Source organism: Bos javanicus, chromosome 25, assembly GCF_032452875.1.
Source record: "Bos javanicus breed banteng chromosome 25, ARS-OSU_banteng_1.0, whole genome shotgun sequence".
NCBI classification, from domain to species: Eukaryota; Metazoa; Chordata; class Mammalia; order Artiodactyla; family Bovidae; genus Bos; species Bos javanicus.
In genome coordinates this window covers 27,065,671-27,089,991 of record NC_083892.1, presented here as the reverse complement: position 1 = coordinate 27,089,991, position 24,321 = coordinate 27,065,671, and the positions used below count along the sequence as shown (strand labels likewise).

The following is a 24,321-nucleotide window of genomic DNA, read 5'->3' as shown; positions in this document are numbered from 1 at the left end:
TCAGTGTGGCTGAACCTGGGGAGGTGGGGGGTAAAGAAAGAAGAGAACCTGGGAGGAGGCCCAGGGAATCCTGCTGTGGAGGGGAGGCAGAAGAAGCTGGGGGTCTGGATGGAGGTTGGGAAACAACCTCCAGAGTTTGGAGGGGAAGGCGTGGAAGGCAAGAGGCAGGTGGGAGCCAAGGAAGGCAGGGTGTCAAGAAGAGAGGGGTCCTTGGGGTCATGCATCACTGAAAGATCACGGAGGATAAGGCCTGGTGAGCAATTGATGGATCTGGCCTAGAGGAGGTCACTGGGGACCTTTGAAAAAGCTGGTTTGAGACCTTTTGGTGGCCAAGGCCCCATTGCAGGGGTAGAGAAGTTGACGTGATGTTAAGCCGTGAAGATGGAGAGAGGAAAGGTGGCCATGAATGAACAGGACTGGGTTCTTGGACCCTTGAGGTTACCAGAAATCCCCTCCCAACAAGGACCGATTTTGTTTTGACAGAGCCACCTAAAGATAGGCCAGGTCTCCGGAGGTGGTGAGCTCCCTGTCCCTGGAGGTAGACAAGCAAAGCTCTGAGACCCACGCTGTCCAGGGACTCTCACACTTAGAGTGGGGAAGGTCGTGCAAAAAAAGAAAAACAAGCCCCATGTCCTTCTCAGCTAGGCTTGGCTGATTCCTTGCATCACAAAAGCCACCTAGAGGGTCACTTTCGCTATTTCTAGTGTGCAGAAAGCTCCCCGCAGGGACACACACACAGAGGTGGTCCTGCCCAGACTCACAGGGATACTCCCAAACATAAAATATAAAATCTATCTGCATCTCTTGGTGTAAAGGGATCCACAGTACCGCTTCCCAGGCTGTTCCCTTAACTCATTCCCTGACCCCTTCTTTCTGACATTCTAACCGCCACCCCCACCCTACACCAGCATCTCTGCGCCTCCAGCCGCATCTCCTGCCTCTCCGCATCTCTCCCTCCTTCTGTGGCTCTGCCCTTCCCCACCCCCCTCTAGGCCTCTCCCATCTCCCTCCCTCCTGGGTCCCCCTCCCCGGACTACAACCCCCAGGCGCCCCCAGCCCCCGGCGCTGCGCATGCCCCCTGCTCCCCGCCCCCTCCTGGTTCCCCCCTCCCTCCCTTCCTCCTTACCTCCCTCCGCCCCCCTCCCCCGCGCTCCAGCTCTCCCGCATCCCTCCATCCGAGCCTGTGCCGCAGCCGCATCGCCACCGCAGCTCCGGCAGAGCCGAGCCCGGCCCAGGCCCCTGCCCCTGCCCGGCCCTCAGCCCGCCGCCCCCGACTCCGCCCCCGCCCGCGGGCCCCAGCCAGTGGCCCCGGTGCCCCCTCGGCGCCCCTAGACTCCGGCCTCCCGAACCGAGGCAGGAGGCAGGGAGCAGAAGCAGAGACAGGAGAACGAGAAGGAGGAGGAGGAGGAGGAGGAGCCGTCGCAGGATGAAGGATCGGACTCAGGAGCTGCGGAGTGTGAGCCTGGGGGTGGGGAGAATGGGGGGGCGGGACCCCAATATTGGGGGACTCCTGGGGGTGGAGTGGGGGAGGTGCTGGGACGTGGGGGCAAATGATGAGGCGGGAGGTTGGTGGCAGGGGCGCCCCAAGATGTGGAGGTACCTGCTGTCTCCAATGAACCTGCATTTTAGGGCCAGTGGCTAGAAGGGGTTGAGGCCATTAAGACATGCTGGGGGCAGGAGAGGTCTTAGGGACCCTGGACACCCCACGTCCCCAGGCGGGCCCTGGGGTCTCATCTGAGGATAGGAGAGAGTGAGTGTGGGGAGAGAACTGGAGGGTGCTGTCATCTGCTGGGCCGATTTGCTGAATGAGAGGATGTGGGCAGTTCCTGGGCCAAGCTGAGCCTAGCGGGACCCAGATTTGGGGGTGGCCGGGGGAAAGGACACAGGTTGGGACTGAGATGCTAACTGAGCAGTGAATGAAATGTGTGTTTGTGTTGCTCTTCGTGGGGAGGGGGCACCTCTCAGAGATGAGGAGGGAAGGGGTGGCCTCAGGAGATGGCCAGAGGCCAGGGCTGGACAGAGAGTGATCCCAGAGGTGGGAGAAGGGGCTGCAGGGGAGACCGGAAGGAGGTTCCGTGCACAGGGCCCTGGAACTGGGTTGTGTGCCATGGACTGTGCCCCACTGGGGGGAACTGGGGCATCCTGAACCATCAGGGGTGAGCTGGCATGGGCCCCCGGTCTGCAGGCCTGAAGAGGCCCGGCTCCAGGAGTCCGGCCAGGCAGTGAGTTGGATTTGGGTGACAGGGGAGGAGGGTGGCATGGTGTCTGCAGTGCAAGCTGCCATTTGGAAGAGGCTGGGGAATGGGGGCTTGATAAGAGTGGTTTCTGGGACTGGGAGGAGGCTAGGGGCATTGGAGAAATGACCTGGGGCCCAAGGAGGCAGAGGGTGTGCTCAGGGCCCGGGGGTTATGCTAATAAAGTACGACCCAACTGATGTAGCCTGATGCACTTGACTAGGAGCCTACTGGCTGTTCCCCCTGGGTTATTATCCCATTTGACAGATGAGGAGATCGAGGTTTGTGATGGGTAGGAATTTGCCCAAGGTCACCAAGCAAGTGGATGGGAAGATCAGACAGGATTCTGGGTTTCCCGTCTGCCAAGTTGACATGTGTCTCTGCTTTTTTAGCCTTTGAAAGAGAAGTCTCAACACTAAGGATAAAAAGCTCTGTCTTCGGAGGGCCCCCTGGGTTTGGGGATGGGGAACCAGGTTACAGGAAGACAAAAGGAAGGAGCTTGGAGGCAAGTGACTGTTGCCTCTAGGAGAAATGGGTTGACAGGTGGGATGAGAGAGGGAATTTTGAAGGTTGGGGTTTTTTTTTTTTTTTTCAGTTAAACTTTGAGTTATACACTCAGGCATCAGGAAAAGGGGAGTGATAAAAATAACCAACATTCATGTGCCAGACACTGTTCTAAGTGTTGTGTACATATTAACTCATTTTGATCCTTGTAGCAACCCTAGAAATTGGTGCTAGCATTATCCCATCTTACAGATGAGAAAACTGAGGCCCAAGGAGGTTAGGTAACTTGACCAAAGTCACACAGCTATTTAAAGGCAGGCTGGCTCCAGCACTGATGCTGTTAATTCCCCTTCTCTCCCCGTTTTCATCCAAAGCAGGTTGCCATCCATAATCTCATTAGACCCTCACCTGGTAAGGTAGGCAGACTGAGAGACTGCTTCATTTTATGGTGAAAAAGACCCAAGGCCTAGAGTGGTGAAAACTTGCCCAAGGTCACACCACTAGCAAGTGAGGAGTCTGGATTTGAACCCAGCTCTGCTGTTGCCAAGACTGTGCCATGGCTCCCAAACCCAGCGAGATGGAAAGCAGGTGGGGGTGAGGTGACAGTGGAATCATGGCGTGATTAGAGAGGGGGAGGGAAGAGGCAAAGCAGGATACAGGGAAGGCAGTGCTGAGAGTCTTCATCTGAGTGGGTCAAGGACCCCCTGCCCCAAGGGGAGGCATCCAGTTTGCTGGGGCTGCTGGGGGCGGCCGGTGGTGGAGGTGGGACGAGGGTGGAAGGATGAAGGGGGCTGACTGAATGCTGATGGCTCTGGTTAGTCATGGCTCCAGGAAACTGGAGATTCGGGAGGGCACGTGTAGGGTGGGAAAAAGCTTCCAGATGCAAGGAGTGTGGAGATCTCCCCACCAGAATTGAGAATGAGGAGGCTGGAAGCCTGGAGAAACCAGGCAGGGTGTGGGAGGCCTGGGAAAGGGGCCTCTGAGAGGCTGAGAGGGATCAGAAAGTCAGTGATAAGAGGGGAGGTCAGCCTGGGGGGTCCTGACTGTCTTTTTCCAGTAGCACTTTAAGAGGTCCCAGGGGTTTATCACATAGCACTCAAGGGCACAGGTTTGGGAGTCAGACTGTCTGGGTTCAAATCCTAGCTTTTCTACTCCTGTGTGACCTTGGGTAAGTTGCTTAACCTCTCTTGTCCTCACTTCCTTCATGAATGAATTGGAAGTAGCAATGGGACCTGCTTCGGAAGGCTATCCTGAGGATTGAAATTATGCCAGAGGCTCCTAGAAGGAGGCTTGGGCTCAGCATTGCTCCACGAGTGTATGTTATTCCATAGCTGACTTGTTTATTTCTCTTGAGTCTTCTGTCAGCCCCCTGGGATGGGCAAGACGTGGCCCCTAATTTATTTTGGAGTACATCAAGGGCCAGAGCAGTAACCTGACTTGCACAAGGTCATACAGCTGTCAATGGCAGAGCCAGGGTGAACTAGGGTTTTCTGTTTCCACATCACCAGGCACCTTTGGTTGGCAACTGGGAGGTGCTGGGCTGGAGTGGAGGCTGCAGGAGGGAGTCAGTTGACTGGATGGGTGTCCCAGGGTCCAAGGAGTGGGTCCAGGGATGGGCTGAAAAGGACAGGAAGAGAGCAAGTGAGGTGGAGAGAAAGGTTACAGAGAGAAGCCACAAGGGATGTGTTGTGGGCATAGCCTGCGAAGGCAGTTCTGGAGTGGGAAGGCGGAGGTGGGGGTGGTTGGGGAGACTGGGAAATGGGGGAGGGGAGCCTGCGGTGAGGAATTTGAGGGCCTTCACAGGTGGGATAGGCACATAGATGCTTTAGAAGTGCAGACCTGATGCAGCAGAAGGAAAGAGTGGCCCCACATTCTCCATCAGGGACCAGGAGAACCCTGGGTGATGGGTTGATAGCCTCCAGCAGCACAGGGATTGTTTCTGCCATTCAGACGCACAAGCTCCCCCGGCTTGAGAGCCTTTGCACCTGCTGGTGCTTCTGTGTGAATGCTGTTCCTTCTGCCTGAACACTGTTCCCTCTGCGTTGAATTCAGTGTCCTCCAGGTTGCGGTGCAGTTAACTCCCTGGGCCTTAGCTCGGATGTCAAACCTCCCCCACGGCCATTTCTATCACACCTCCCGCTTTATCTCCTTCCTGCTATATACCGGAGTCCAGTCTGAAATTGTCTTGCTCCTTTTGCACGGTCTGTCTTCCTCCCCTGGAATGTCAGCTCCCTGGAGGCAGGCCCCCTTCCTGGCTTGTTCTCCACAGCACCCAGGAGAGAAGTGGACACTGATCAGACACATTTGTTAGATAAATGATGACTCTGTGGGGCAGAGGGAGCATGAAGAAGGAGTTGGTGGGGAAGGCAGAGGAGAGAGGTAGGGGTGGGAAGACTGGACTAGATGCTGGGATCGAGCAGAGGCCCGGGTCAGGGAGACAGATGGACCGAAGCAGGGGGTGCAGTGGAGAGAGGCTGGTGCCTCTAGATCAAAGGATGCATGTGCCCCTGAGAAGCAGGTGTGAGCACGTGTGCGTTGTGTGTGTGTGGGCATGCATACGTGTTTACCCAAACACATACCCACTCTATGACTTCTTTTATTTTTTTGGCCGCATCATGTGGCATGCAGGAATCTTAGTTCCCCAACCAGGGATTGAACCCGTGACCTCTGTAGTAGAAGCTCAGAGTCTTAACCACTGGACTGCCAGGGAAGGCCCACTCTATGACTTTTCTATCACCCAGTTCCAGTCTCTTTCCACCTCTGGTTTAGTCACCCTCGTGTCTGTCTCCGTGCTGGACTCGCTGGCTCACACTGCCCCACTCCCTCTGTCCACGCATCTGTGTTGTCGCCACGCCACTGACACACCCCTGAGGGCCCCGGGTGTCTCTGGTCAGGAAGGACTGAACCCAGAGGCTTGGATCTGATGTCCCCTGTCCCCAGGACAGTTCCAGAATGTGCCCAGGGCTTCCACACTCTCCCATTTCATCCTCCTGAGCGCTTGAGGAGTTGGCAGGCAGTAAAGAGCAGACCGCCAGGGCTCCAATCCAGACCCCACCCTGTCGGCTCCCCATCAGCTGTATGATCTTAGGCAAATTACTTAATCTCTCTTTGCTTCATTGGTCAAATGGCCATAAAAAGAGTATCTACTTCATGGAGTGGCTGTAAGGATTAAATTCATTCAGGCAAAGCACTTGTAACTGAGCCCAACGGCTCGTTATTGACACCTATGTGTCTGATGTATATAATTCTTATCTTCATTTCGCACATGAGGAAACTGAGGCTTCAGTTGTCCCTAAGGTGGATAAGGGCGTGTGTGATCATCTTTTCCGAGGTATTCTTATTTGCCTGGAGCCTGTTTTCTTTTAGGCTGGTTAGCTTCTTCCAGAAATGTAGGCTGTGCTCATGATGAAGATTGCATACCTCAGAGTGAGGAGGGCCCACCCATTTCACAGATAAGCCAGGGCCCAGGGAGGGGCCGCGAATTGCCTCGAGTCACCCAGCAAGTTGAATGGAGGCTAGAACCCCTGGCTTCCTGTCTGGGCTCTTCCTGCAGCCTGGCACCTCTTCCTGGTTTTCTGTCGCAGCCACGGGAGTTCAGCAGTGCTGAGGACACAGCAGAGACAACTCTTTAGGGGCCAGGAAGAAACAGAGGGACAGGAGGGAAAGAGCCTGAGATTAAGTACCACACAGTTCAGGGACTAAATTCACTTCAGTTCACCTTTGACCTTATTTGCTGTGAAGTCTTAGGCAGGGTCAGGCAACCTCTCTGAGCCTGTTTCCTCATCTGTAACAGGGGAAAGGCAGTGGGTACCAACCAACCCTCCCTGAGCAGTAATTATTTCTGGCAGCATCTGGCATTTTCTTCCTGCCTGGTGGTCTCATTGCCTCCTCCAGCCCACCATTTAGGGAGGACTCAGGCTTCCCCAGTGGCTCAGACGGTAAAGAATCTGCCTGTAGTGCAGGAGACCTGAGTTCGATCCCTGGGGTGGGAAGATCCCCTGGAGAAGGGAATGGCAACCCACTCCAGTACTCTTGCCTGGAGAATTCCATGGACAGAGGAGCCTGACGGGCTACAGTCCATGGGGTCGCAAAGAGTTGGACACGACTGAGTGACTAGCACTTTTACTTTCTTGATTTTATTGCCGTTCAGCAAATGCAGAGACTGAAGCTCAGAGGGAAGAAGGCGTGTGGCCCTCCAGCTGCTGACCTGGGCAAGCGTGTTCGCCTCTCTGTGACTCAGTTTCCCCACCTATAAAAGGGGGCTATTGTGAGAACGAAATGGATAAATAAAGGCAGGGTGCTTAAAACAGCATTTAGCACATCATAGAATGCTGTGTAAACATTTGCCATAACTGGGATTCCCTGGTGGCTCAGATGGTGAAGAATATGCCTGAAATGCAGGAGACTTGGGTTCCATCCTTGGGTCGGGAAACATCCCTGAAGAAGGGAATGGCTCCCCATTCCAGCATTCTTGCCTGGAGAATCCCATGGACAGAGGAGTCTGGCGGGCTACAGTCCATGCGGTTGCGAAGAGTCGGGCACGACTGAGCGACTAACACTTTCATGAGCTTTCGCTGACCAATGGTAAACTGAAGAATTTCAGTGAAGATTAAATGAGATAACAAGAATGCAAGACCAAGGCCAAAGGCGCTCTCAGATGCTAATATTTTGCTAGGCTTTCAGAACGCAGAGCTTTGCCCAGATTCGGCCTTGTCAGGAGGGGACCTGAGAAGGGAACCCTCTGGTGGTGGAGTGGCTGGTAGGAGGCAGCGTGGCCTTGAGCCACAGAAGAGGGTCTGGGAGGAGGCCTGTCTTAGATTATGCCTCTGGTTTTCCAGCCCTTCAGCCTGGGTGCCCTTGAGCAAGTCCATTTCCTCTTCCCCCTCTGCCCTCCTGTTCCCTCATCTGTGAAATGGGGACAGGTTTTTCGAGGGCTGTGGTGGTAAGGATCAGATGAGATTATAGATGGAGAAGTGTCTGGAAACTGGAGAGGAGTTTAGCTCTCAGTTGCCTGTAATTAGTGCACCAACTAAGTCATCCTTGGGGCCTGTACCTTTCCTCCTCTCTCAAGGGCAAGTAAACAGGCAGCCAAGGATGCCCCGGGGCAGAATCAAGGACCTGGCCCTGGGGACAACAGGAGAGAGGGAGAGAGATGAGACTTGAGGGAGTCTAAAGTCAGCGTTTGGCTTCCCTGGTGGGGAACTAAGACGCACAGAAAGTCAGCATGGGAGGGGGAAAAGAACAGGAAAGTTTCCAGACACCTGGGCCAGCGAGAGGCCTCATGACTTGTGGGCAGCCAGGCTGTGGGCCAAGTGCTTGAAGGCAGAGAAGGAACATGCCTTCGTGGGGCAGCTGGCTTTTTGAGGCTAGCACCTCATGGGAGGCCGGTGAGTCCTCAAAGATGAGCCAAGCAGCCCAGAGCCTCTTGGGGCCAAGGTCTGCGGGTGTGGTTCCGGGTCAGCTGGAGGCTTGAAGAGCCAAAAGTCCCCTCAGGGTCCCCAAGCCCCACCGGCTACCGCCCCTCCTTCTGGGGGCAGCTGTGGGCTAAGAAGAGGAGCCCCCCCTTTCCCGGGAGATATTTGGAGATGAAATGGAAGTGCTGAGCCCATTCTCTGACATGGCATGGGGAGGATCCCTGGGGACCATCTGAGCCAGGCTTCAGTGGAAAGCTGGGGTGCCTTTGAGAGGGTCTAGCTGGGCATCTCCATTGATCTCTTCCTTGTGCTGTCGGGGCTCTCTGATTCCAAGTTAACCGGCTGTCTAGATCGCATCTAGCTCCCATCTGGCTCTGTCTAGGTTCGATCTCAGCTGTCTGCGATCTGTCTGCGTGAGTCTGGTTGGGTCTGAGCTGTCTGGTTTCTGTCGGGTCCTGTCTGCGGTCTGCTGGGACCCTGTCGAGGTTCTGGGCGAGCTCTCCTCTTTCAATCTCATCTGGCAACATCCCCTGCTAGACACTTTTGGCTCCTGTCTTGATTTCATTCAGGCTCTGGTCGTGAGATTCTGTCTGAGTCTTGGCTCGTTTTTTTTTTTTTTTTCTGGAAATCAGGGTGAACTCTGTTTAAATTTCCGTGGAGGCTGATTAGGGCTCCAGATGTAATTAAGTTTAATGGGCTCAGCTTTGGCCCTCAGACTTCTGTCCCGAGCAGGGTCTTGAGTCAGGAGTGTGGAGCACTGGGGAGCCCTCCCTCCCCCCTTTTCCTCCTTCCTAGATCTGAGTGAGCATGCGAACCTGAGGCTCAGAGAGGCTGAGAGCACAGCCCCAGGGGGCCCTCCCCAGTGTCCCAGGGGGCGTGGGGGTGGTGAGCTCTGCACGTCTGTGTGTCCACATGTTCAGAAGGCAGCTCTGCTGTGGGCCCGTGTGCGGGTGAGCGTCAGCACGTCAGTGCAGCTCTGTGTGGGTGTCAGGGGGCCTATTTCTGTGTGCCTTTGTATCAGCCCTTCTGTCTATGTCACTGGCCTGTCTGGTGGCCGCGGTGGCGGTGTGGGAGGGTGAATCCCTTTGTGTCTCTGCGCCCTGGGGGTGGAGGGCTGAGCAGCTGCAGGTTGCAACTGGGAAATCCAAGCAAGGGAGAGTAGGTGGGTGTGAAGTTGGAAGAGGCTGGATGAAAGCAAGTGACTTCACAGAGGAAAGTCGGGGAGGGGTGAGAGTGGGTGGGAGGAGGAAGGTCGGGGTGCTCTCTGTGTCTCGCATCCAGCCCTCCCCGGGCCTGACTGTGCTTGCTTAACTTGATGCCCGCCACTGGCAGTGAAGTGACCTTGCACAGGGGACATGGCCAGTCGTGTTGGAGGCTGGAGGGGAAGAGAAGGGAACACAGCGAAGCCTGGCGGGAGCGGCTGGGGGCATGGTGGCAGGGGTCAGGCTCCCTGGACTCCACGTCAGACCCCTTCTTGCAGCTCAGAGCCAGTTACTGCCAGGCTGACATTTGGCCAGTTTTTACAATATGGAAATGCTTCCACACTGGTTGGATAAAGCATCTGTCCAGAGCACCACCCGCCTCCAGGGTGACAGCGCTCCCAGGACCACTTCTACTCCGTAAGGGTGCCTTTGGCTAATTCCCTCCAAGGTGTCCTTTGGGCTGTCAGCCACCCGGCCTCCGGGACCCTGTGCCACAGGACACTCAGTATTTGTTATGACTTCTGGGCGCCCTTCATGTGACCCTTCCCAGGACCCCCACTCTGAGCCTAGAGCTCAGAGCAACAGGACTGCTCACAGACCCTGCCTTTCTTTGCCTCCCAGGCGAAAGACAGCGATGATGAGGAAGAAGTGGTCCATGTGGACCGAGACCACTTCATGGATGAGTTCTTTGAACAGGTAACAGAACCTGACCCCCAACCCACAACTGCCTTCTTCCTGGCCCCCCGCACCCCCATCCCTCTCTCTACTCCTCCATCCCCTTGGCCTTTTACCAGCCGTTCTGGGTCTGGCCCATTTCCCTGAACCCTGACTGAGCACCACCCCCGAATCCCTTTGTCTGGCCCGACGACTTGGCTGGGTATAGCCAATTTGCTGCCCCAGGTGGAAGAGATCCGGGGCTGCATTGAGAAGCTGTCAGAGGATGTGGAACAAGTGAAAAAACAGCACAGTGCCATCCTGGCCGCCCCCAACCCGGATGAGAGTGAGTACTACTGCTGGGTGGTTGGGAGCTGGGGCAGAAGGAGGCTGGGGTCCCACCCAAACGTCTCACCCATCCCTCTCATCCCGTCGCCTCCCCCTCAGAGACCAAACAGGAGCTGGAGGACCTCACTACAGACATCAAGAAGACGGCCAACAAGGTTCGATCCAAGTTGAAAGGTGAGAAATGCCATCCCCTGACCAAGGAGGGAAACAAGTCTGCCTTCCATTGGACTAAACCATGACAAATATCTACAAACTTCAAGGAGTCAAATTCCTAAACAGTGAGAAGGCATAAAATCCCAGATTTTCCAATTTGCTCCAGATGCCACAGAGAAAGATACAGACAGGACAGGGAAATGAGAGAGAGGAGGGTTTCTGTCCAAATTGCATCCGAGCTCTCCATCGGCAAGAAGATCTGCTGAGAAAATATAATCTTCCAGGTGGCTTTCGTTTCACAGAGGCCTCATTTCTCCTGAACAGGTGCCGGACATAGCGCTCAGCACCCAGTAGGTGGGCTCAGCAAATGCTTCTGAATTGGTATCCTTAGCTCAGGACAGATTGGACTGTGTGGCTGACACCAGGGGGCTGGCAAGCTTGCAGGAGGGACTTGCCAAATGCTCATGTATTCACTCTAATTTAAGGACTTGGGTGCTGGTAATAACCACCTTCCCCCAAAGCATTGTGGGTTGGGAACCTCCTTATCTGTTGGTGCCAGGGGAATTCAGCAGCATTACCATGATGTTAATTTGTGTGCTCCTGGTAATTCAGCATCAGAAAACACTTGCCAAGCACTCCTCTGTCTGAGGCATGTTGCTGGGCTCTGGGGGGAAAGGAGTCATGTCAGATGTCTGGCCCTGAGTACAATGACCTTGGTCCAGGGAGATGAGGACAGGGACTCATGCTTTCCCAGATTCAACAGGAGGTCATATGTGAGCCTCTAGTGCTGATCTGTAAGCCCTGTGCACTTAGGAGAGTGTGCTGGAAAGCAGAATGATCCAAACTGGGAGCTCACTGATTGCAAATCCAGAGAGAGGGAGCCCACTTCCATCATTAACTCATTCTGGACAGGTACCCTACCCTCAGCTTCCTCATCAGTACAGTAAGAACTACTGAAGCAATTTCAAAGCTAGGGGGGTGGAGCTTGTTCATTTTTCTTTCTTTTTTTGGGGGGTAGCAAAATCTTTTTTTCCTAAGTGAAATCTCACCCCAAATTCCATTATATACAACACATAAATGTCAGACTGTTCTGGCTGACCTGGGGTTGGGAGTCCCAGAGCCCTATGCACCTGGCTTCCCATCACTCCGAGCAACAGCCCCCTCTGAGGTTCCTTCTCAGAAGCAGGGATCCATGGAACACAGTTTAAAAATCTCTGTACTCAGCGATTTCATTGAGCCTATGGAACTCTGACATTAACATGCTGTATAAGACCTTGACACGGGTTCAGTGCCTGGATTGGGAAGATCCCCTGGAGAAGGGTGTGGCAGCCCACTCCAGTATTCTTGCCTGGAAAATCTCATGGACAGAGGAGCCAGGCAGGCTACAGTCCATAGGGTCGCAAAGAGTTGAACATGACTGAAGCGACCTAGCACACATGAGACCATGAGGAGGGCTATATGGTTTAGGACTTCAGAAACAGCCAAGAAAGAAGATAGGAAAAGTGGCAATGCCTTAGAGAAGCTGACCTTTCAGAGCTCCAGAAAAAGAGAGCGTCTTCTCCATCTTGCTCCAGCTGTGTGGTGCCATGACCTCTGGCTTTGTCTGTGACCTCAAGTGGTTGTTTTCTCCATCTCAATCTCAGTTTCTAGTCTGAAATCTGGACTGCTATCACTGAACTCCCAGGATTGCTGGAAGAAGTCATTGAGACCTTATTAAAGGATCCTTTCCTCCAGGATTTGACCCCAGCCCCAAGCCTGACAATAGGGTCCCAGTCTAGGGCCAGTGATTCCAACATCCTTGGGTGTGTGTTTCTGGACTTTTCCCGTAGCAGCTGAAACAGAGATGTCATGCATTCACTGGCCCGCCGTGGCTGGCAGGGGAGCGCTGGGGCACCATCCAGCCTCATACCTCCAGCGCTGCCAGGAACAGTGAAGCTATGTTCTTAGGAATGGCCTGGAGGCTTTTCCCCTTTTGAGAGGGCCTGTGTTTCATTCAGGCTGCATTTCCGGAGCCCAGCCGATTTTACTCACAAGCTCCTTTATAGAAAATCTGAATAAGTGTGGGGAGTGTATGATCTAGAAGCAGCAACCCCAGTTAATCTGTGTGCTTTTCCAGAACATCCTTTAGCAGTGGGGATTCCTGGGACAGTGGTCATTTTCTAAGGCAGTGTGTGTGTGTGTGTGTGCTCAGTCATGTCCATCTCTTCCATCATATCCGACTCTTTGTGACCCTATGGACTGTAGCCCACCAGGCTCCTCTGTCCATGGAATTCTCCAGGCAAGAATACTGGAGTGGCTTGCCACGCCCTCATCCAGGGGATCTTCCTGACCCAGGGATCAAACCCACATCTCTTATGTCTCCTACATCTATAGGTGGGTTCTTTACCACTAGTGCCACCTGGGAAGGAGGAGAGCTATTTTCTCTGTTGGAACATCCATCTGCTTACCCCGGGATTTTCCCAGGAAAGGGCGGCTACTAGAACCTGACCTGCCTGAAACTCCTTGCAGTCCACCAGTAAAGTCCCACGATGGGTTCCTGACCCTTTGCTGAGGTTGCAAAAAGTAGAGAGTACCCTCCCATTCATACAGAGGATGTCGACTGGGAGGCTGGGCAGGAGTTACAGACTTTCAAAGACCCAGTCTCTCCATCAGAACAAATAGCCCCCCTGTCTGGTGACCAACTGATGCTCAATCTCCCCTCCTACTTGCCTTCCAGGCCCCCTCAAATGTTGATCCCTTTATCCGCCGGCCTCCTGCCTCACCACCCTGCAGTCTTTACTGCCTGCCCTTGCTTGGGTGTGACATCTGTTCACAGGCCTGCGGCCTGCCTCAGGATGTCTACCCCTTCATATGTCCCAAGCCTCCGCCCCGCACGCCCCGGGTCTCCCGCCCGCCCGCCCGCCACTGTGTCTTCTTTCCCACAGCGATCGAGCAAAGCATTGAACAGGAGGAGGGACTGAATCGTTCCTCTGCGGACCTGCGCATCCGCAAGACCCAGGTAGGAGTCAGCGGCCAGGCACGGTCAGGGCCAGGGCCAGGACCAAAGCAGAAGGGACCTGGCAGGGGAGGAGTCCAGGCTGGAGCCCTGCCTGTTGGGGTTGGGCAGCCCAGAGCAGGCCCAGGAATGGGGCGTGGCCGAGGAGGAGACTGGGTGGGGCGGGGGCGGGGCTACGGCGGAGGGCCCTTGCCTGGCCGCTTTGGTCGGTTTGGGTGTAGGATGTAGGTACTGGGGCTAAGGAACTGCGCTCTTGTGAGGGGTTGGGATCGTGGCACGAGCTGAAGAAAGGGCCATAGGCCTACTCAGTCCCTCCTGCCCACTCCATCCCTCCACGGTCTCTGCTGCCTGCCTCCTAATTTGTCTGTACCTCCACCCCAGCACTCCACACTCTCCCGGAAGTTCGTGGAAGTAATGACTGAATATAACGCGACCCAGTCCAAGTACCGGGACCGCTGCAAGGACCGGATCCAGCGGCAGCTGGAGATCAGTGCGTGTGACTCCCCTACCCCCAACCCTGCCACCCCCGCCGTCGCGTACTCCTTCCAGGCAGGCCCTTCCCCTCGGTGGGCCATAGGCCGGGTGGGAGGGTGGGCTCCGGGGTCCCATCGCCTTAGGCCCCCCAGGCTGGCCCAGTCACTGAACAGAGAGCCCTTTCTCCCCACAGCCGGAAGGACCACGACCAACGAAGAACTGGAAGACATGCTGGAGAGTGGAAAGCTGGCCATCTTCACGGACGATGTGAGCCCCGCGTAGGGGTGGGGTCTGTACTTGCAGAGTATTCATCGTTCCTCCCCAGGCTTAGGCTGAACTCAAGGTCCTAAGTCCACCCTGAAATCACAAGCGTCGGGAAGTCTGAATCTGGAACTGGGGAATTCCGTGGGGGCTGAGCAGAAAGGCAGCCTCATAAAAATGGCAGACGGGAGTGGGCACTGTTGTAGGCACTGTACCTATTTACATTTACCTACTAAACTCCTTTACTCCTCACCACAAGCCTCTGAGGCAGCTGCATTTCACACATGAGGAAATCTGACCCAAATTTTAAAAAAGAGCTTAAATGACTTGCCGAGGTCACACAACTCGAGGCAGAGCAAGGATGCAGTCCAGTCATGACTCTTCAGTACAAGGATACACTTCTCCCTGGTGACACAGGTCATTTCACCAAGTGACTAATTTGCCTACGTTTTGAAGATTAAAAAAAAAAAAAACTAGTTTTAGTTTTGCTGAAGTTTTGCCCTTGCCGTCTTATATGTGAAATAGATGGACTTTCCCCAGCTGTACCCCTCCACCGTAGTTCTTCTTTCTCTTTCTTGACTTTTGCCCTGGCTGACAGGTTCTGGCTCTCTTTCTGCTTCTGGTGGGTGGCAGAATGACTCTGGTTTAGGTTTCTAGACCAGGATTAAAGTCTGTTCACTGATTGTCTAGCAGTTTTCAGCAAATTGTTATTTAGAGAATTGACTTTGTTAAATTAGCTTTGAGAAAATCGCTCATGAGCCAGTTAGCCCGGAGCCCTCCCAGAGAGTTCTGCCCGGGATGTCTGTCAGTCTGCCTGCGAGTAGAGGGAAAACTTATAAGTGGTTCTCAGGATATAGAGCTGATCCCTGCCAACTGACCCACCATCATTGCGGTGCAAGGCTGTCGGTACCTTGCCTGAAGGCTGAACAGGATGCAGATGGGCCCTAAAATAGTATTCATTTCTAGGGTCAAGGAAGGCTTCCTGGGGCAAGTGGCATTGAGCTGTGTGCCTTAAGAGACAAGGAGCATTTGGACACAGGAAGATGGGCAAACGACATTCCAGACAAAGAGGACAGACTGAATAAAGACAGGGAGAGTGGACCAGTTGCCAAAGAGCCATTGGATGATGTGGGCTCTTATGATTTGGGGAGATAAGGACAGAAAGGAAGATGGGATCTTGATTGCTAAAGTAAAAGGTGTGTAGACTGTGGGTAGTGGGAAGCCCTGGAGGGTTTTAGAGCAGAAGAGTGGCTTTCTAAACAGTGAGTGGTTTGCAAAATGAGTGATCTGGCTTTTGTGGGGAGGCGGTATACCTGGTTGTGTTACTGTGTCCACCATTGACCAGATGGTGGCCCCCAATCCTGGTGGGGGTCCAGGACCCCCATCTCCCTTCCTGGTGTGTGCTAGAGGCTTTTTGAAAATATATTCATTTATTTGGTTGCGCTGGGTCTTTAGTTGTGGCACACAGGATCTTTTAGTTATGGCCTGTGGGATCTAGTTCCCTGACCAGGGGTCGAACCTAGGACCCCTGCATTGGGAGCACAGAAACTTAGCCACTGGACCACTAGAGAAGTACCCAAGTTTTACTTTTTGTAATTTAACACATGTCTCTTTAGTGCTTTCTGTGTGCCAGGCACTATTCTAATCAATATACACAGTCACTCAGTCTTCACATAGCCATGTGAGGCAGGCACTTAGTATCAGTTTTCTAGGTGAGGAAACTGAAACTCCATGAAGTTAAGCAGTTTATCCACAGTTACAGCTAGTAAGCACCAGCCAGATTTGAACCCAGATGCTCTTCTGGGAGTGAAGGGGTTGCAGCTCCCCTCCCACCCCCCAAACTCACCCTTCCCACCCCCATCACCCTAGATCAAAATGGACTCGCAGATGACAAAGCAGGCGCTGAACGAAATAGAGACGAGGCACAACGAGATCATCAAACTGGAAACCAGCATCCGTGAGCTGCATGACATGTTTGTGGACATGGCCATGCTGGTGGAGAGCCAGGTACTGCCTCGGGGAGCCTCGCCTGGGTCCCCTGGGGGTCCCCTCTTCCAGCCCCAGTTCCCACCCCGTCCCATGCATGTCTCCTCCATAGGGCGAAATGATTGACCGCATTGAGTACAATGTGGAACATTCCGTGGACTACGTGGAGCGAGCCGTGTCTGACACCAAGAAAGCTGTGAAATATCAGAGCAAGGCCCGGAGGGTGAGCGGGGGCGGGTGGGCCTGTGGAGCAGGTGGGCTGAAGCCGAGCGGGCGGGGCTGGGCTCGGGCCGGGGCTGAGGTGAGTGATGAAATCCCACGAGAGGCCTTATCTCTGGTTCTGACCTCTTCCTTTTCTTTCTGTTTTCTCTCCCCTCTTCTTTTCCCTCACACCATCCTCCCCATCCGTCTGTCGGTTTGTCTGTCTCTTTATCTCTCGGTCTCCCTGTCTCCTCCCTCCCCCTCGGCCTTCCTGCCTGCAGAAGAAAATCATGATAATCATTTGCTGTGTGGTGCTGGGGGTGGTCTTGGCGTCATCCATTGGGGGGACGCTGGGCTTGTAGGCCCCCCCACCCTATCCCTCCCAGACCTTTCCCCCACCACATCGGGAGCAATACCCCCACCGCCCCTTCACTCCATCCCCTGCTCCAGGCTCACCCTCAACACAGGCAGCCCCCCTTAACCTTTACCGCCCGTCAGACCCTGGAGTCCCTGGACCTCCCCCGACCATGGACCACCCTCGCCCCCGCACGTAGATAGCAGCAGGCGCGATTACACATGCACACCAACATGCATGCCGCCGGCACATGCTCGAGACGTGTGGACACCCCAGCGTGTGTGCGTGTGTGTACGTGTGTAGCTGCGTGTACAAGCACCCGATCACCCTTCTTGCCCCCCACGTCAAGTTTGTGTGTTGTCCGAGCTTTCCCCCTTCCTCTGGGTTGTTGTGTGGACTGTGGCCGGGTGTGACACAGCAGCCCACTGAGCCCCACTCTTCTGTCTTCTGTAAACAGGGTTTTGTGTGTGTGTGTGTGTGTGTGTGTGTGTGTGTATGTGTGTGGTCACGGATCCATGGATACACAGTTTGTGTCCGTGGAATTTTGTGTTTGGGTGTTTAAATCCAATGTAACAGCACCGCCTCCCTTGACATGCCCCCTTCCCCTGAGTCTGCTACAAATGGGGCAGGTTGTATGTGTGCAGAGGTTCACACTCATTCCCTGAGGATCCAGGTTGGCCCAAGTACACACAGGTCGTGGCAGACACCCCAGCATGGTGTGGAGCCAGCGCTCCTGGCTTAGTCACCCCCGGGGCTGGCCTGTGTCCTAGGGAGCACGTGTGTGCATATGGGGTTCAGCCAAGGCAAGCAAGTGGACACATACACGTGTAAATAATCTAGCTTAGCCTGTGTATCTGTGTGCATTTCCCCTGGCAAGTGATGTGAGGGGGGTGTGTGTGTGTGTGTGTGTGTGTGTGTGAATATCTAGGCTGTGTCTAAAGTGTCAGTAGGTGTTCTCTTGAGATAGAACCCTCTACATTTTGCATGGGACACCTGTTTTGGATGGGCACAGAAATCTATATTTCTACGCTATCTAGAGTACGTCTGCAATTGTGTGTGCGTATGTGTGTGTAGAGGATTTCTACATAGTGTGTTTCTGCCCCGCTGTGTATGATACCCACATCCATTCACCTGCAAGGACCTGTGCCCTGTCCAAGTTTGTTGATCCAAGTTATTTGCTTGCTCCCTCTCTCCCCAGAGCTGCTGGCCGCTGTTGGGTGTGGCCACACATGGCTCCATCAACGTTGTGCAATGGCCGCTTCCTGCTCTGCGTGGTCCAAGCCCCTGTGCACACAAGCCCACATGCTTATCTTTCTCTGTCACGTAGGCCTGGACGTGTAGAAGCTGGGACACCTCAGTGTTCTCCTACCTGCCACGGGGATGAGGCCACACCCAGGCACACACACATGCACACAGGAACCCAGTGCATGCTGACACCAGCACGAAGCCTGTAGAGGTTGGCACCGGGACACACGAATGTCTCCTGGAAAGGCTGTTGGTGGGAAATGCTACTGATCAGGGGAATGGCAGGGGCTGCCCCAGGCTCTCAGAATGAGAACATTCTTGAGAATTACCTCAGAACCGAAAAGAGGCCGGTGATGGTCCCTACCGGCCCGTCTGATGTGCTGGCCTTTGGGGTTTAGGGAACTGCTTATTTCAGACGTACTGGAGTGGGCTGAGTCATGGGACCCATTCCCTGGACATGACTCCTGCTGCAGTGTCACCAATAGCTGTTGCCCCACAGGGTGAGTCTGAGAGTTTGTGACGGGCCCGGGTTTGTGATGGTGAGGAAGGCGCCAACTCCTCCCTTGCTGCGTAGACAACACATGCATGGGTGGATTTGTGCATTGGGTGGCAGGTGGGGGAAGGGTACATGGGCAGGGAACAGTGTTCGAAGCCTCCCACTCCACTGGCCCAGGAACATACGTGTGCACAAGGCGGAGGACTTTGGTGTGTGTACACATGCTTTCCTGGAGGCCCTCTTCATGTGAAGCGTGTGTGCGTGAGAGAGACAATGCACTTGTAACCTTCTGGAACGTAATACCCCACCCCACCCCAGCCCCAGCTCAGATAGCCAACCTCCTCCCTACCTGGCTGGGCCCTGCCTGTGTGTATGGCCCATAGATGCACGGGACTCCTAAGGTGGGCTTTCCTCAGGAGGGGCGCCTGCCTGTCCATTCCCACAGTGCCCTTCGTCAGGACAGGAAGTTTGCCCCCGGATCTGACTGTAGCCCCCCTTGCTCCCACTCAGGCTTCTTTGGGGACGTCAGAGCAGGCCCCAGCACCCCCCACCCAACCCTTTTTCCTTCCGGCCGCCCAGCCAGGATACCCTCTCAGCCCAGGTGTTTCCGGAATTCCCACGGCCTTGGGGCCACAAGAAGGGTGGAGCCATGGCTGGAGAGATGCTGCTGCCTCCTTGAGTGGCATTAGGTCTGTAACTGCCCATCTCTGGGCCTCAGATGGACCAAAGGATCCCTGAGGGTCTGCTTCTCCGAGTCCCACCCACCACGGGATGTGTTTGCTTGTTGGCTGCTGTGTCCGTGCGTGTCCTGGAACTGTTGTCTGGGGGCTGGTGTCTCTTGCATGTTCTCAGACGAGTGTGTGCTGCCCACCTGCCCGCCGAGCCCCTACCACCATCAAGCCCCTGTGTGCCCCGTGGGTGGTCCCGGGCCTGGCCAGGGCTCGCTGCTTCCCCCCCACTTCTCCCTAGCCCTGCCTTTCACGAAGCACACTGCGTGTCCATCCCATGTGCCTGTGGGTTGATGCACGCTCTTGCCACGCCTCGAGCGTGTGTACATGATGTGTTCTATGCATTCACCCTGCCCCACCCCCAGCCTGCCCCGCAGAGGACAAGATGGGTGGCCCCCGGCTCCCTCCTCCCCCACCCGACCCCCCCTTGCCTGCTGTGCAACCGTGTGCGTTGGCGTGTGTTTCTGTGTCGCTGGCGTGTCACGTGATGTAGCCGTGTTTGCTGACATGAGCCCCTGCCCCTTCTGTTTCTCCGTTGGTTTCTAGAGCTCTTTCCCTCTCCTCCCCGGAGGGGACAGGACTCCTGGGGCCTGGCTGGGGGCCCAGAGCCAGGCCATCCTCTCCTGTTAGCCCTCAGAGTCCCATTTCTCTCTATTGGTGACCAAGTTGCAAATGGATAAAATACAGGAAAATTCTGCCCCCCGCCCCTGCCCTGCATGTCCTGTCCCCAGAGCCCCCCCACCCCCACCCCGGGCCGGGTCGGGCCCCGTGGGACGGGAGAAATAGCAACCAATCCAACAGCGGGATGCTGTGTGCTCACTTCCTTCTGTCCCCACACGGGACGGGCGCCGTGGGGGTGGGAGAGACATGGTGGGAGGTGGGGGGTGGGTGCTGGCTGGGGGGATGGGCACAGGCTCAGAGGAGTTTTAATCCAGGGCTTGGACAGGTACGCATTACTGGGGCAACCTCAGGCAGAGTAGGGGGCAAGAAGGGAAAAATACATAGACTTCCTCAGCCTTTATTGACAAGTATTAAAAGATAAATGTCTAAAGGTAATAAATGTTTAAAATCATGGGACTGTGACCCCCAAGCAGGGACCAAGGTGGTGGGAAGAGTTAAGAGAGCATCTTTACTCTGAAACCAGGCCTGAGGATCACGAAGGACATCCAAGAGCCAGCAATGAAGGCCTGCAGGATTTCTGCCCACATTCTGCTCGGAAAGCCAGAAATGGGATGGTGTCGTTGAGAACATCAGGGCGGTCAGATCCTCACTAAGCAGCCATGAGGCCTGAGTTGAGAGTGAAGACACAGACATGCCTGCCCCCAAACCCTGCCCTAGAACTTAGGGACATTAAGACACAGGCTCAAGGCTCCTGGGTTCCAAGGTGGAGGGCTCTGGGACCGCCAGTCTGGCATCAGCCCCCTCCTCTGGCTCAGCCTGCCCTCCCCACCAGGGTCTAAGGGCTCTGGGACCTGATGATGCCGCGCCATGCCAGGCTCTGGGCCCAGCTGCTCCGTCACTAGGCTGAGCCCTCCACGGTCTGCACCCAGCGGATGGTGCGGGTCCGGCTCTCCTCCCAGGAGAAGAGGGGCTCGTAGCCGAAATGGCGCCGAGCCTTGTCGGTGCTGACGGTGAAGGTGGTGTTAGCCACGGCCAGTGTGTAGGGGTTGAGCAGGGGCGCATAGAGCATCAGCGGTCGCAGCAGCCACTGCAGCAGGGTGTTGAGGGCGGCCAGGAGCACCAGCAGCCAGTAGGGCATTAGTGGGCGGGTGCCCACCAGCCGCAGTCCGCAGGGACCCAGGAACTCCATGTTGAAGTCCTCATAGCTCTTGTAGGGCGAGTTGTCATAGCAGAAGTACACCTGGCCGCCCATGAGGGCAGCTCGGTGTTCAAGCTCCCGGGCCACCAGCACGTGCATCCAGGCCACGTTACCTGTGGCGGTGGGGGTGCCGAGGAGAGAATGGGGGGGAGTATGTCCTTGAGTGCCCTGGTAACCACACAGATGCTGCTGTCTCCTGGGCCAGCGCATGAGCAAGCCACCCTCTCGGGTCCGCATAGATACCACCCACGTCACTACAGCCCTACTGAAGGCTGCCTAGCCAGGTGCTCCCCTAGGCCAGCCTGTATGGATACAGTTCCTTCTTCTCTTGGTCCTGGGGAGATGCTCCCCCTTCTTCTCTCCTGAGGAGATGCTACCCCCAAAACTGCAACACTTTCAGCCTATGACTTGGTATTTATGTCAGCCTTCCGCACTCACAAGGATGCTGTTTCCTCTATGGCCTGTGAAGACGATGCCCACATATCAGAGTCTGCTCTGGCCCATGTATAAACTGTCCTTTTTTAGCTAGAGTATATAACACCCCCCACTCCTGAGAACCACACGAGTCCTGCCCCTGTTTTTTTTTAGCCTCCCCCACCACCCAGCCCGGGCCTCACCCACGTAGACTCGGCCATGCTCCACAGAGGCTGGAATGGCCCGGAAGAGCCGGCCCCCCAGGCGCAGGCCCTGGTGGTAGAAGTCCCTCATGATCTGGTGGCCTTCGCCGTAGATGCCGGTGGGACGCAGGGCACATGTCACTAGGGGCAACCCCCCCAGGACCTGGGAGCAAAAAAGGCACGCCCTGCTCAGACCAAGGATCTTGTGCTTTGTTTTCCGCCCTGGTCCCTTCGGGTTGGAGAGGGAAGGAAACCAAGGCAGGATGCAAAGGAGCCCATGCTGAGAAAAACAAAAACAAAAACCAAACCCAAACCAAACAAAAAAAACCCAGGGGTTTCCCTGGAGGTCTAGTGGTTAAGACTCCACCCTTCCACAGCAGGGGGTGAGGGTTCAATTCCCTGGTTGGGGAAATAAGATCCCACATGCCATGCAGTGTGGCCAGAAGGAAAAAAAAAAAGCCCACAGGCTCAGGTTCTGCCTCTGCCAGGCAGCCCCATCTCCCACATCTCATCTTTTCAAGTCTCACCTCCCTTCCATTGGCTTCCAGGACGAGCTGCTCAGCTAGGGCCTTGCTGCAAGGATAGGGATGTCGGTGTACGGCTTCATAGGGGGTGTTCTCATTGCCCCTAGTAGGGGGAGAGGGAACGTTCTTAGTGCTGAGGGGAGGTGGGGCCCTGGAAGGACGGGGGGGACCTCAGCTCACCTGTAGAAGGGCTGGCCTTTGATGTTGGGCCCCACGACTTCCATGCTGCTTGTGTAGATCAGGAAGCGTGTTCCAGTCTGCACACAAGCCTCGATCACATTCTGTGTGCCTGAGGGAGGTAGGGGGCTGTGTGTCCAAACTGAAGCTTCCTCCCCATCTGCCTCTACCCCTCCCCATCCCAACACTGGACGAGGATACGTGCCCGCCTTCCCCAGGCCTGGGGAGAACCACAGAGTTCAGTGAGGACCGGCCTGCCACCACAGGGGCAGAAGGGACAGATTGTCACAGGGTGATCAGAGGTCAGGGTCAAAAAGGGAGCAGGGAACAAACAGCCAAGATCAGGCCACGGGCCAGGGAGTACTAAGGACACGGTCAGAACAGGTAGGGAGCAGCTTACCCTGGACGTTGACCTCGTGGATGGTCTCAGGACTGGTTTTCCCAAACACGTCCACCAGCCCAGCTGTGTGGATGACCACGTGGGCTCCGGCCACGGCCGCTGCCACCTCGTGGGCCTGGGTCACATCCCCCTGGATGGCCGTCACCTGCACGGGCCCTGGGAGCGGGTAGGGGCGGGCGGAGGCAATGTCAGAGCTGAGACCATCAGCCAGCTGCTGGGCTTGGCCCACACCCTCAGGAGCCACATTTTCCTAATGACTCATTCATCCTATCTGCTTCCCCCGGAGAGACATAACAGGCATCATCTTTTCCGCCACTCGGAAAGGAGTCCACACCCTCCCCACCCTCTGCTGTCCCTCCCCCATCTCTCCCCCCAGTCACCTGTCTTCAGCTCCTCCAGCCAAGGACCCAGGTGTAGGTCAAAGATGCGCAGCTCACGGAGCCGGGGTTCCCGCTGCAGCAGCATTCGGACTACATGTTCCCCCAGGAAGCCACAACCACCTGTGACCAGGTATACCAGTTCCTGGGTTTCGGCAGAGTCGGCCATACCTGGCTGGGGAAAGACACCCTGCCTCACCTGGGTGGCCTGCCGCCGACTGCCCCAGCACGGGCTGCCCCTTTCCTCCTAGAAGGGGCCTCTGACTCAGTCAACCGGAGCAATGATCCAGGGGCCGGAGCGTTTTCTGGAGGCTGTGGCTGTGAGTGCAAGTGGCCAGGCTACCTGCCCTCTGACCCTACCAGCTGCAGTTCCCGAGATAAGGGGGCAGGCTTGGCATGGAGGAAGGGGTCAGGGTTTGAGGGAGAGGGAGAAGTTCAGGGGCCAAAAATGAAGGGTGGTTGGCAGGGAGCTGGGGCAGCGGGTAGAGGAAGGCGGGAAGGGCGGAGCTGGGGGAAGGGACCTACCTGCAGCCAGAGTCCTAGGGCGCCCAACTAGGCACCGAGGCGGTCTTCTGTGTCTCCTGGGCCAGCGCCACACGGTCCCCTTCCGCTTGCTCCTCCTCCCTCCTGGCCCATTCCAGGAACAGAGACCAGCCCAGCCTCCACCTCTCCGCCCTCCAGCCTTGCCACAGGGCACCCTCTGGTGGCCACTCTGTGCTGCATGGGCTTCTGGTTCCAGCAGAGAGCTTGTGGAATGGGGATGGGGAAACAGAACCTGCTGGGTGGGTGCTGAGTAGGGGTTTTGGCCGCTGCAGAACAGGGCAGGCAGGGTGACCTCACTCCAGTGCATGACATCAGTGTTTCCCTCTTGGTGGACCTCCCAGGAGACCCGGAGCCCAGCAGCAGCTGTGGTTCTGGGAAGGGAAGGGAGGCCTGACCTTGGCCTGGCTCTGGCTGGCCTTGGCGGGGATTTCTGGATGGTTGGTCCAGCCTATCAGGTGGCCCAAAGTGATGGGGGCTGAGTCTGCAGGTCTAGGCTCTGGCCCCAAAGCCCCTCTACCCATGTCAAACTGCAGGCCACCTGTTCCCCCACCATCTTCGTTTGTCCCACCCTCTGTCCTCAATCCCCATCCCACCCTACTCCTTCCCAAAGATAC

General features: G+C 55.7%; 2 protein-coding genes across 5 annotated transcripts; one reads left to right on the top strand and one right to left on the bottom strand.

Annotated features, from left to right (window-relative positions):
• The first annotated feature begins 1,143 nt into the window (after nucleotides 1-1,143).
• Nucleotides 1,144-20,056, top strand: STX1B (syntaxin 1B). Its single transcript, XM_061401747.1, has 10 exons — nucleotides 1,144-1,456; nucleotides 9,976-10,050; nucleotides 10,255-10,354; nucleotides 10,456-10,530; nucleotides 13,434-13,507; nucleotides 13,886-13,994; nucleotides 14,172-14,245; nucleotides 16,109-16,246; nucleotides 16,338-16,448; nucleotides 16,708-20,056. The coding sequence occupies exons 1-10, from the start codon at nucleotides 1,427-1,429 to the stop codon at nucleotides 16,786-16,788; spliced, it is 867 nt and encodes a 288-aa protein (XP_061257731.1). The 5' UTR covers nucleotides 1,144-1,426; the 3' UTR covers nucleotides 16,789-20,056.
• A 196-nt stretch (nucleotides 20,057-20,252) lies between these two features.
• Nucleotides 20,253-24,235, bottom strand: HSD3B7 (hydroxy-delta-5-steroid dehydrogenase, 3 beta- and steroid delta-isomerase 7). Of its 4 annotated transcripts, none has more exons than XM_061401729.1 (7): nucleotides 23,690-24,235; nucleotides 23,168-23,287; nucleotides 22,788-22,943; nucleotides 22,391-22,499; nucleotides 22,214-22,313; nucleotides 21,687-21,849; nucleotides 20,253-21,182 (listed from the first exon to the last, which is right to left on the bottom strand). In XM_061401729.1, exons 1-7 carry the CDS (start codon nucleotides 24,012-24,014, stop codon nucleotides 20,770-20,772), a joined length of 1,386 nt encoding a protein of 461 aa, XP_061257713.1. In that variant the 5' UTR covers nucleotides 24,015-24,235; the 3' UTR covers nucleotides 20,253-20,769. The 4 variants fall into 4 exon arrangements, with proteins under 4 accessions (XP_061257713.1, XP_061257714.1, XP_061257715.1 ...); XM_061401730.1 differs by having other exon boundaries at nucleotides 22,214-22,259; XM_061401731.1 differs by having other exon boundaries at nucleotides 23,168-23,339; nucleotides 23,690-23,779.
• Nucleotides 24,236-24,321: the final 86 nt, after the last annotated feature.